The 12,015-nt window shown below is 38.9% G+C and overlaps 1 protein-coding gene across 3 annotated transcripts in view; it reads left to right on the forward strand.

Moving 5' to 3' along the window:
* PLCB1 (phospholipase C beta 1) overlaps positions 1-12,015 on the forward strand; it is a 359,203-nt gene that overhangs the window by 324,965 nt on the left and 22,223 nt on the right. The window contains exon 32 of one of the 3 annotated variants that reach the window (XM_072331035.1): positions 9,035-9,099. The exons of the other annotated variants lie outside the window; for them this stretch is intronic. Within the exon in view, the coding sequence (XP_072187136.1) occupies positions 9,035-9,073 (39 nt within the window). The 3' untranslated portion in view covers positions 9,074-9,099. The remainder of the gene's footprint in view (positions 1-9,034; positions 9,100-12,015) is intronic. 3 annotated transcript variants of the gene reach the window in all.

The following is a 12,015-nucleotide window of genomic DNA, read 5'->3' on the forward strand; positions in this document are numbered from 1 at the left end:
CAGCATGACTGTTATATTAATTGTGCAGCTTTTATATTTTTTGCAACATGATACATTTCTCCAAGTACTGCTGTTGAAAAAAAAAACAAAGCCTAAAAAAAAAAAAAAAGATGAACTACCAATAGTTATTTGAATTAAACTTTATCCTGGGAAAAGCAAAATGAATAAGATTCATTTCAGACCTGGGGAGAGATTAACAATGCTTTGCAGGGAGTAAAGAAAATGAGGCTTTAATGCAGGGTTTAGGAGAATGTAAGTGACATAGAGAAGACATTAATGACAGAAGAGTCATTGTACCAGGACAACAGATGCAAATGTGCACCCCACACCAGCGCAGCTATCTTCAGTAGTTGCTGTTGTTGAAATCCAACAACACTGAAACAGCAGCGTACTCATTGGTCAGACATACAGTTACACATTACAGGAGGAGCATCTGCCCTCTTCCGCCTTACAAGAACTGTGGAAGCTTTTTCAACAGTTACAATAGTTAATGCACCAAACAGAAACTGCAACTTTAATGTACGGGATTTCACATGACTCCAGACCTTTAAGGGAAGCCTGACAGGTTGGGTGTCGAAGAAGGTGCTAGTAATAAGGTTGGATACTTTTAAACTCCAGACAGTTCTGAAATTGTGAGTGTTCAGGCCTGGTTTTATAAAGCACTGTGATATTTTTATTTGTCTTTTTAATCTCGTAATCTTCAATGCAACATCTTAAAATGCAGAAGCAGCCAGCACAGCCTATTCAACCTGGTGAATAAAGAGATCTCCGGTTACTTTTGGTACAAGAATTTTACCTGCTGGCCTGCTATTGCAATAGTTTTGGTCCAGGTCTTCTTTCAAGTGCATCAGAGTGGTGCTGCTGAGATGAGCACCTCTTTAGCCTCTGGGAATTAGGGATCTTCCAGTCTGGTGTTTGTTTATGTCATTTTTTGTAACATTTACCAGTTGGAGTTTAAACTCTTAAATTATTCACGAGCACAGGGCTCAGACAACTACCTTATTTGTTTTCATAAAAAAAGCTTTAGAAGAGGCTTTGAATGAGATATATGCTCTGTCTGTTGACTTTTATCTTCTGACAGAGTGCGTCAGAAACAACAGGGCTTTGCAAGATTCGATGCAAGTGGAGAGCACTTGATTGCCAGCACTTCATTTGCCAAAGCTCTGAATATTTCTCTGTTCAGAAATCTGCAGAGCTGCTTTCTGAAGGGCTTTTTTACATTTTTACATCCTTCTTGCCATAACTCAAACTCCTGTGAAAATGCAGTTCAGAATGCTGGGATTTATTAGATTTCTTTAATAAGAGCCTAAGCAGATTCTACCTTTTTGCTGTGGAAATCAGGCAGAGATTTTTGGGGAAGAAAAGAGACACTGATTCACAAGTAAGCAAAAGCAATACACTAACTTCCTGTAATTGTGTCTTCTTTCAGCTTATGGTTGTTAGTGGAAAGAGAAAAGGACTGTGTAGCTTATAGTCTCTATGAATGTGATATGGTGATGGAGCCTCCTTTCTGGCCTGGTCGATGCTAGTTTCCTGGTAATTCTGACATTTGAATTAAGGTTTAAATCTCAGGAATGTTAATGCTTAGAAGCAACATACCGAAAGCCTTGGATGGACTCTTCCTTAGTCAGTACTGCTCCTCTGTATCCATTTCTCTGAACTGTTCTCATGCTTGTGTACTCTCCTACAACCATGTTCCAGAAGTGAAATAACTGGCCTATATCTACCCAGCACAATCAGTAGAAAAAAATGTTTATATAATCCTGACAACAAAAGTGTGGGTGGATTAGGTCAAACCCAGATGCCACCTGCAGATATCCCCTTGGCGCGCAGCTAGAGTATTATTCTCTTCAAGGCCGGAAAGGGCTGGAATTGAGACAGCAAGGCTGGGTGGTCCCCATATTTATTGTGCCAAGAAAGAGTTCCAGCCTACTGTGCTTTCAGTTCCTCAGGCTGGAGATAAAAATCACAGTTAAGCCATTCTGCAGTTCTGTAACTTTGAGAAATCTCAGGGAGTGTATCCTACTTTTCCCTCATCACCTGCCCTCGCTGTGTCATTGCTTAGTGCAGCTGTTCTTATGAAACTCAGAATAAGTCAGTAAGTCTAGAAATAGTCCACCAGCTGAGTCAATAACACACTGGTTTTGTAGCTAATTCTTCAGAGTTATATGCTGTTTGTAACAGGAAATCCATGATTTTAATTAACAATAAGTAGGAAATAGTCTGCTGTGAATTGATCTTGAACAGGTACTGCTGTACTAAATTAGTTCAAAATAAGCAGAATGTTCCATTGAGCAATTTGATATTAAGGCATCTTGAGTTTATCAGCTGCAGTTACATTATCTGCTAATGCTAACTTTGGTTTCATAAAAGAATGGAGCTGAAATTTCTTCTTAGACACAAATTAATGAGCTTAATATAAAATACTGGGCATAGGAATAGAAGGGATTTCTCCCACATACTCATGTGGAGGCTAATTGGCATGTGTATTACATCTTAACAAATAAATAGAACTAATAGCAGTTTGTCAAAAAATAAGATTTGTTTATTTCGCAATCATTTAATGTTTAATGAAATTTGGGTAGATGATGTTTTCTTTGGTGCTTGAGAAAAAGATCCTTTTATCTCACACTTCATTAGAAAAAGGACTTGGATTCTAAACACTCTTAGGAAATAAATCTCCTTTCACTGCAGAGAAAGCTGTGCAATCTGCTATATTTAACACAGAGAAGGATTTAAAATTGCCTAAGCTATCATGCGAGCTCTTTAAGACAATACTATACTATTGCTTTCAGCTTCTAACTAACTGTATTAAAATTTGAGCTGCAAGTTTGTATTTCACACCATTTTGCAGATGGGAGAGTTGAGACCTTAGCAGTGAAATGACTTACTGGGAGTTGCAAAGGAAAGCTATTCGGCAGATAAGAATGTTAATGTACGTAATTAATATGAAGCATTGAATCAGTTTGAGGCATCCTTTTGCTTGATGGTAATCTCAGTTTCACTGGCGTTTGCTCATAACCATTTCAGAGACGCTACTGGAATTACTTCAGGTATGTACTAGTGTGATTTAGAATGATCTTTTGGTACAGGAGAAGAGTTTTCTTTGGTTCAGAATCTTCAAATTTGAGAGTCCTTTATGAAACAGGAACAGCATTTGGACTTTACTCTCTTTGACCCTTTGACCCATTTGCTATGAGGACAGAAGACAGAGCATTGCAGAATACTGTGTCAGTCTCTGTGCTTACAGAAACAGCTAGGTTAGCTGTTACTTAATCAGAAATCAGTCATGTAGTTCCGGGTTTGGGTGTTCTGTATTTCTACTCTTCCTAGTAAATATCCAATGTATTCTTTCTTGATCTTCTTTGTTTAGCCCATGTCTGATAGGAATCTAAGTCTTTTTTGCTATTCTCACCCCTTTAATTGACCAGATTGGAATGCATTTTTTTCATAAGTGCCAATGAACACTAAAATAATCCTTTGCCAACCTGCTCTTTTGGATTTGCGGGTGTCATCTGACTACCTCTCAAACTAAGGCAAATAGCCAATTACCTTTGCGGAGCGAGGAGTGACATTCATTGTGCTCTGACTGATGTCAGTAGCAAAATTCAGATTGACTTCATGTCCTAAATGGGTGTGTTTTGAGATCATCCACGGAGACATTCATAGAATCTTGTTGGCGTCGTTATTATGGCACATTAAGTGTTCATGCTTGACCAGAGGAATATGAACTCTGGAGGAAAGAGCCCTCAGTTGGACTTTTTGTATCTTATTGTCATTTATTATATTAATGGAAATATGTTTCTGAGAAATAGGTTTTAATCTCTTGATCTTTGTCCAGCCTGCAAGCTAATAAATGTAGTTCTACATCTAGTAAAGGCGATAGATATAATGAATCTTGTAGATATACGTGGATCTTGTATTGAAGCTAGGGATTTTTTTCTTCAGTTGAAAATATATATTCTGACAATCTTTTGGCATTTATGGAGCTGTTTTATAGAAGCAGTTGTTTTCTTTTTTTAATGATATAACTGAAGTAATCGGTCATAAGCAGGAACAGAAAGGTGCTTTTGCCCAGGAAGAGAAATAGTGCATGTGAAGACTGTTCTTGCTGCAGTTGCATTGTTTGTGTAACTTTGGTGTGAAATTACAGATTGGTTTCATTCGTGTTACTGTTAAACAGCCACACAAAAGAATTAATCTGAAATAACTTTACTCTTTCACCCAGAGCCATTCTTTCCTCCTGCATTTCTTCTTCTGTCTAATTCACAGTTCAGTCAATTATAAATTAATAAGAGCTCTACCTGTGCATTGTCTTTGTGGTAGAAGATGCAGAGAATCTTTTCTGATCCAAGGAAGATGGGGATACGATCAGGCTTCAGAACTTACTAAATATGACAAAAGTTGCTACCTTGAATGTTTTTTGTACTGTTTCCGTGTCGCCATGAGCTAGATTTTGTCCTAAATGTCTGTTTGTGCAACCCTGCTGTAGATTACATCCATGGGAAAGCATGCCCTCTATCCTTTCCTTTCCTTTTTTGTTTCATTTTGCAATTCAGCCTTCTGTTTGTAGATACCTATATAAAGAACACTTATTTAAAACACATCTGGTATATTATTTTGAAGGTGAACTCTACAGTACACAGCACAGCTGCAAACAACTTTTGAAAGGGAGTCATGGCTTAGTAATAACTTAAGCCAGAGCCTCCATGAAGTCCAGGACATTTTGCTTGCTCTGTTAATTAAATACTGGACAGTATGTACTGTCATCCACTTGGCTCCTTTTTTTTTCAGTTAAGTGGCCAGTGAACAGTGCTGGCTTTTTAGCTGCCCAGAGTTTGAGAGGAAGACTTTTCTCCAGTTACCACCAGTAAAGTGGAATCCTTTAGCCATAAGACTTTGTAGTCTCAACCTTTGTAGGAGATTTATGGCACTGAAAAAGAAGGAGCTAGGCACAGAGGATCTAAATCTAAAAATCTCAAGTCCCTTGGATTGTACCATGACTTACAACTTTTCCATTTGCCTTCACACTACTCTTCAGAATCTTTTCTTCCTTTAACGTGGTGAATTTTTCTGCTGTGCTCTCTGAAAACAGCGTAAGTGTATGCCAAAGGCTGAGCCAGCAGCAACACATGTAAATTGCAGAACAACTGAGAGGAGTGTGAATTATTGATAGAATTAAATGATGTGCTGTGAAGCTTGTGGATAAGCAGTGTTCCCTTTTTACTCTTCCTGTTACAATGTGCTTTTCTTGATCATCGTTTTTAGTGTTTGCAAAAGATATTTGTAAAGAATACAGTCACATTGCCAACACTGAATGTGAGGTGTTAAGTCAGAATGATGTATGGCAGTGAATAGTCAGATTCTGGTCCTCCTTTCTATGCACAAACGAATAGAACTCTGGACTAATTGTGGCATGCATTCTTTGTAATAATGACACAATAAATGGGAGCACACTACAGCTCTTCATGGAATCTTCAAAAACAAAAAGTATAAAATGCAGCCTTTCTTGTGGCCATTTGCACAAGTGAGGACACATTCAAAATTATCAGATAAACCAGAATATATTCAGCGTCAGTATTATAAAAGCTTAAACTTGCACTGAATGGTACCTTGACTTTCTGCTTTAGAAGGTGTCTCCCGAAAACTGCTTGGAAACCAGCCTTTGGTAGGCATTGAATAGCAGATAATGTTTTAACACTTCCCCATCATTAGTGGTGTTCCCACGTGTGTCTGTTGTCTCACTTATAATAATATCTACACCTGTTTGGCTGCCTAGCTGTGATTTGGATAAGTATGTATTTTTTCCTGTCGCATTATCCATACACTAGAGATTTCACAAAAGGCTGTGTAGCACAATGTCTGTGCATCCCAAATGATGTTACTCTAGAATCAAGAAGGTGTTTGGGGATTTTAAAGATAATGTGATTATGACAACTATGGTCATGACCTTCAGATTAAAAAACAGTTTGAAAATCAGTCTTCATTTTAATCCCTGTGTTTCTTTCTGATTTTCTTTTTCTTATGCTGCAAGACAATGCCTGGATCTCCAAATCTAGTGAGCACCCTGTGGTAAATATGTGTGTGTAATATCTAATATACGTCTGCTACACTAACGCCATTTGGATTGGGAAAATCCTAATGGTGCAAGTGCACAGACTATATTGCTAGTAACTGCATAAAAAGTACTGGATTTTGAGTGGTTTGTACCCTACTTACAACTGAAGAGTTGTATCTTGTAACCTTGTAATTTCCCATCACTGTGGAATTCATGCTATCCAGATATCTCTGTTAAACTTTGGTGGACTGTGTTTTGAGTACTTGCTGAATAATGAAAGGGAAAATCCTCAGTTTCATTTCATGGAATTGTTTTATCTCTTTTGGATGTTGCTTATTTATTTATTTATTTATGTTTACTTATTTTGAGCCCAATGTTCATCCTCCAGGTAGGTAACATCTGTACCATTGCAAATGCGTGCCTACTTTGCGCACCCAAATCCTGGAGTGTGAGTACTAACCAGAACAGAGCAGTGGTCACCTGCATGCAGAGTGGACACATTTTCACAAACACATACGTTTCCTTTGCAGGCTGGCTAAGTAAGAAAAAGCAATAATACTCCACAAAAGAGTTTAACAAGAGGATTCTTGTTAGTGTTTTCCAAGATTGGTTTACAGGGAATTTCTAGTCAAGTCTTAACGAGGCTTCAGCAGTTATGAGCTTCACTGAAAGAACTGGAACGACATCCACAGTAACAAAATGTTTGTGTGTTGCAAACACGTATGTAATTTTGTAAAAGCTGCCAATTCATAGTAATGCTTTCTCTGATTTGTTTGTCAGTGGGAGCACAAAACCAATGAAGTGTAGAGATCAAAGAAACATAAAAGCAAAGTGCATCAGGAGAACTGATTGGGAACTATAAAAAGGAAAAAAAAAGCAGCTTTCTTTTTCCACTTTATATTTCACCTTCTTGCTGTTACGTTTTTTTCTGCTACAAACGATCACTTTCTGCTTCCTCAGCTAATACTTCAGATTCATTTTGCATGTCAAAATGGTGCAAGCTACCACAATCACTGGCACCCATTACCCGAACATCTTATACCCAACATGTATCTTTTAACACCATTTGTGTCAGTGCTAATGCAGTTTTACAGCCCACTGGTGCCAAGGTGAGAAAGAGTTCAAGGAGAAAATAAGTAAAAGTTTATTTCATTTGTTGCAACACAGTATAAATTGGTGGCAGAAGTTCCTTTGTGAAGGATTTCAACCAAATCCAGCCCCACTGTTAACTAACTTCTTTTCTTATGCCTGCCATTGTGACTCAATTGTAAGGCATTTACAAATCTGCATGAATGTAGAAAGAGGACATGGTGCTCAAATGTATCGTTTTGCTTCTTTACCCGCTACCAAGGAAGTGGCTCCATACTTATGTTCAGTTTTTAAAAGGTTGCTTTGAGAGGACATGTTTCATGGCACATTGAAAACGTATTATTTTGTTTGTTAAGCTATTTTAATGTTCAATATTGAAACAGAGAATTTTATTTTGTGCTATTGTTTGTTTCTGTTTATTTTTAAAGGTTTCAATTTGCAGTTTCATTTGTAGCAAACATGACAGACAACAGCTAAGGCAAAATTAAGTTGACCTCAACGAACTTGCATGCTATTGTTCCAGGGCTGATTCTCACCTAGTATTGCATTTGATGCCATTACAGCTCTGGCTCTTGGATATACAATAAGTATATGTGGTATTACCTTGAATACATAATAGGGTATAAAGTACATGAGGTGCAGAATGTCAAGATTTTAGTGGCACTAACTGTATCAAAAGAGCCATGATTTAACTCCACAGTCAGAACCAAGTTAGCAGTAAACTCATTCAATTGCTACAGCTATGAAGCAGTAAATCACTTATTATTGAAATCACGCTTATTATAGAGTAAAAAGAGACAGCAGCCACACTATTTAACACAACAGAGAATAAAGCATACTGCAGCCACATAAAAATGGCACGGTAGCTTTGCTTGAAGGCTACACTTAGCAAGAACCAAAAAAGTCACTCTTATTTTAACTTCTGGGCTATAATTTTGTAGCCGTCTTCTAGTAACTACAACTACAAGCTAAGAACCACGGGTCTTCTTGTTTGATGTTGGATTACCTTCAGGACTTCCCTAATCTACACCTTAGAGTTCATCAAGAGAGAGAGTTAAAACTCAGGGTGCACAGAATGGTATGTGATGAGCCACAGCCATTCCAGTGACTCAGCTCTGAGTAGCGTGCAGCTGCCTGCAGCATTTTGGGGTCTTCTGGGTTGATGGGACAGCCTGAAAATCCTGCCTCTCTTAGAAACTATCAAAACAGAGGTTTCAGAGAGAAATGCTGAATCTGAACAAAGGTGCAGTAGTGTCATGTCCAGCAGCAACGTGTCCCACATCTCATCATGCTCAGGCGCTGCAGCAGGGCCAAGTCAAAGGGAATCAGCTGACTGGTGTAAGTCTGCACCACTCTGGTAAGCACTTGCATTTGTCCCTGAAGGTTTTCCATCCAAACTTCATGAAGTCCATGGCATTAGGCATGACTGTATTCTGAAGCCCTCCTGCTTCAATGTCTGGAGGTATTTCTTCAAGCACAGCCTTCAAGTAGCATAGGTGATGCTTGGGTTTTTCTAAGTCAGGTATTCTTATCCCCTCCCCCCAAAAAAAGAAAAGAAGACAAAGAAGTGTCAATTGTCATTTCCTGTGATGTGCCTGAGCTGCAGCTTAGCAGATCTCTGACATAACACTGCTGAAATATTATCTTCTGCCAGTATGGAGTGACAGGTTGTGATAAACAGAGTGACTTCTCTGACTAACACATTCCTACTATCTAGTCAAATGTTAATGAGCCCACACACAGAAGCATGAAGTAATCTTTTGTTTTTCATTAAATACGTAGATTAAAGAGTTGTTATTTTACTGTAATGAACAAAATTATGTAATTTCAGCTTAGAGTAATTGTTAATCACATCAAATTGAAATGATCCTTGGTTTTGTTTTAAAGAGCATAGAAGAACAAGAAGTAGAGGAAAAACAGAAGTAGAAATGGAATATGAGACTATAGTGAAAGTGAGTGAAACATTCCCCTTTTTATCTAGTAATGCTAATGTTGTTTTCATTTTACATGTCAAAACTCTGAGTCAGGAGTGTCCACGATTTACTGCCTGATGGTTCCTCTGAAATCTTTGAGCAATTACAGCCCTGATTATTATCTGCTAGCTGCATAACATATGCTGCCACTGGCCATTGCATTCTTTTTATACTGGGAAAGCAATTTGTGGCTTCTTCAAATCATACCCCACGCCATTGTCTGCCTGCCTGCTTTATTTATTGCCGCTTTTGCCCCACCTCAGTGCAGTGGTCAGGGGTTGTGTGTAGCAGCATGATTATACAAGCTCTCTCTCTACAGCCCTCTGGATCATCAGAATATCCTCTGTTCTCTGCTCACAGTAGCTGCAGTACTCACATATCAGAGAAACAGGCACTATTCAATGTCTCTCTGAGGAGGTAAAGAAGGTTGATGTGATGGGATATTACAGGGGTAGGAATTGAGAGCATCTGCATGTAAAGGATGAGAAAGGGAAAGGGTGTTGAAGGTAGGAGTTTTGGGCATCTCTCACAATTAAGCTTACCAAACAGATAAATTTTGTCATCTGGGACACCAGAGTATGGGATAGTGAGAGAAAATATTAATTGGGGTGTGAGAGCAGGAAGGAAAATTGGGGGTAGGGGGGAAGTGAAATCAGTGAAGTGGAATTAGTAGAGCCTAAGGGAAAAAATTAGAGGTAGGAGAGTGAGTTTTTAAGGGAGGAGAAAGGGAGCAGAAGACAGCTGGGGAAAGGCAATCAAAGCTAGGGGGAAATGTAAAAGTCCTTTACAGAAGGACTAACGATTAGAACATGCTAACAGAATGCAGTAGTGTTCCGGGGATATCTGCTGTCATCTACGCTCATGGCATGAGGTCTTGAGTTTTCCCTGACTAGAGAATGGCTACAAATCACATGCCTTTGTCACTGAATCAGTGAATCCCACTTGGTTTGTATTTATATTTAATAATTCTCCTACTGAAGCTTTCTGGAATGCTTTGATATGCTTTGCTTCCCTGTGAGGAGAGAGCTACCATGGCTTCTCAGTGAGGACTGTGTTTGGTAACAGAAACTACTCTTCTGCTGCAGTTACCTGGGTACAAAGGGTTCTGGTTACATGCCAAGCAGGCATTGTTTGCTTTTCAGTGTCCCCTGGCTCAACTCACAGACATGTGCAGGAGTAAAAGGAGCCTTCTCAAGAGCACTTCAAGATCCTCCCTGCCAAGGAATATCCTTGTGTGGCTTTTCACTGTCCCATACAACATCTTAACTGTTGTTTTGTGATTCGTAGTCTTTCCTGGTGACAACAAAGGCTCAGGTTTTGCAACTACTCCTCCAGTCAGTGTGGTACCAATACCAGCATTAGAGATGCACCTTCAGTAGTGGTAAAGGAACACATTTGCTGTGATTGCTTCTCTTCTCCCTGGCCAGCATCAGTGTGGCAATTCCTTGTGCTTTCTTAGAAGTTGTTTTATCAGAATGCATAGGAAGGGTTGTTTGTTTTTTACATACTTACCAGGTATACTTCCAAGGACACGTATGAAAGGGTAAGAAAAAAGGAACCAGCTGTGTATGTTTTATCTGGGTCTTGCAAAATAGATAATAGCTTCTACACTCTGTAGAGATGCAAATGCTAACTAAGTTTGACTAATTAATAGCTTGACTAATTAATAGCATCTGGGCATAACTTGACTTCTCAGGCTTCTATTTTTCTGTGGATTACCTGTTTCTACCCAGGTGGACACTAACATACTTTATGTATGTATCATCATATATTTATTACTTATTTTCATGATTCTACTACTGAGAAAAAGATACTTTCAAACTCTTTAAAAAGAATGCAGTTGATTGTAAACATCGCTTAGTTTTCTCACTGTGGTAAGGTCAAAGATTAAAGCTGCTAGGTGGGGCCCTGACTACATGAATGTTGTTTTCCTCTTGGATACAGGCAAGGTACCTAAAAGTACATGTTTCCTGAACAAAGTAGTTGTGACAAAAGAAAGTAGAGGCCATAATGAATGTGTCGGCACCTTGCCAATATTCATTAGAGTGACTTACTTGAGGTGGCAACATTAAATGGGCAATTGTTCACTAAAGAACAGGATTTTTTTTTTGTTGTTTGTGTGTAGGTGTCATGTGAATACTGATTTCTCTTCCTTAGGGATGTGCTGACTTCCTTTCCTGAAAAGCAGGAGCTAGGAATAGATCTGATCTGCCTTGAGACAACTCAGTGGACATTTAAAAGAACAAAAGTGTTAACCTCTATTCTTGTCATGTGTCACTTACATTGCAAATAATATGCTGCCAAATTCATACCCCCTGCTTGGGTTAAGTCAGGATAGCTTGGGAGTATGGCAGGGAATGGGCAATTCAATTGCAGTAAGAAGTAACTCAGACCTAAGATAAGAACCTTTGGTGGCATCACATAACTGCTTAGGACACTTCATCTGATCCATCCATTACTCCACAGTTTGAGTGATGGAAAAATGTTGTGGTTTTTTTTTCGTCCACCCCTTTCTGCCCTACACTCTCACTGGTGCAACCACAGCGTAAGGCATTTTGAATGCTATGAAGCAGATGGATGGGAGGAGGTCAGGTGGCACAGAAGGAAAAGTCAAGCTTTTATGAAGGCCATCGAGGAGTGTATCTATCTCAGCTCTCTCTCCCATATGAGACACTGGCTTCAGTCTGAACAGTAGGAATGACCTTAGAGCATACGCAGGAGAGGTATCCAATCCTCTTATGTCATTGTATTATAGTTGTTGAGAAATCTAGAGAGGTTACCTAAAGTCAGAGCTTCATTCAGGAGCTGTCAGAGTCCACCAGCAAATATTAGTTATCTGTAGCAGTAACTTTTAGTTAGTTAGTAGTGATTTATGTGTGTCAACAGCTGAGATTT

Source organism: Excalfactoria chinensis, chromosome 3, assembly GCF_039878825.1.
Source record: "Excalfactoria chinensis isolate bCotChi1 chromosome 3, bCotChi1.hap2, whole genome shotgun sequence".
Lineage (NCBI taxonomy): Eukaryota > Metazoa > Chordata > Aves > Galliformes > Phasianidae > Excalfactoria > Excalfactoria chinensis.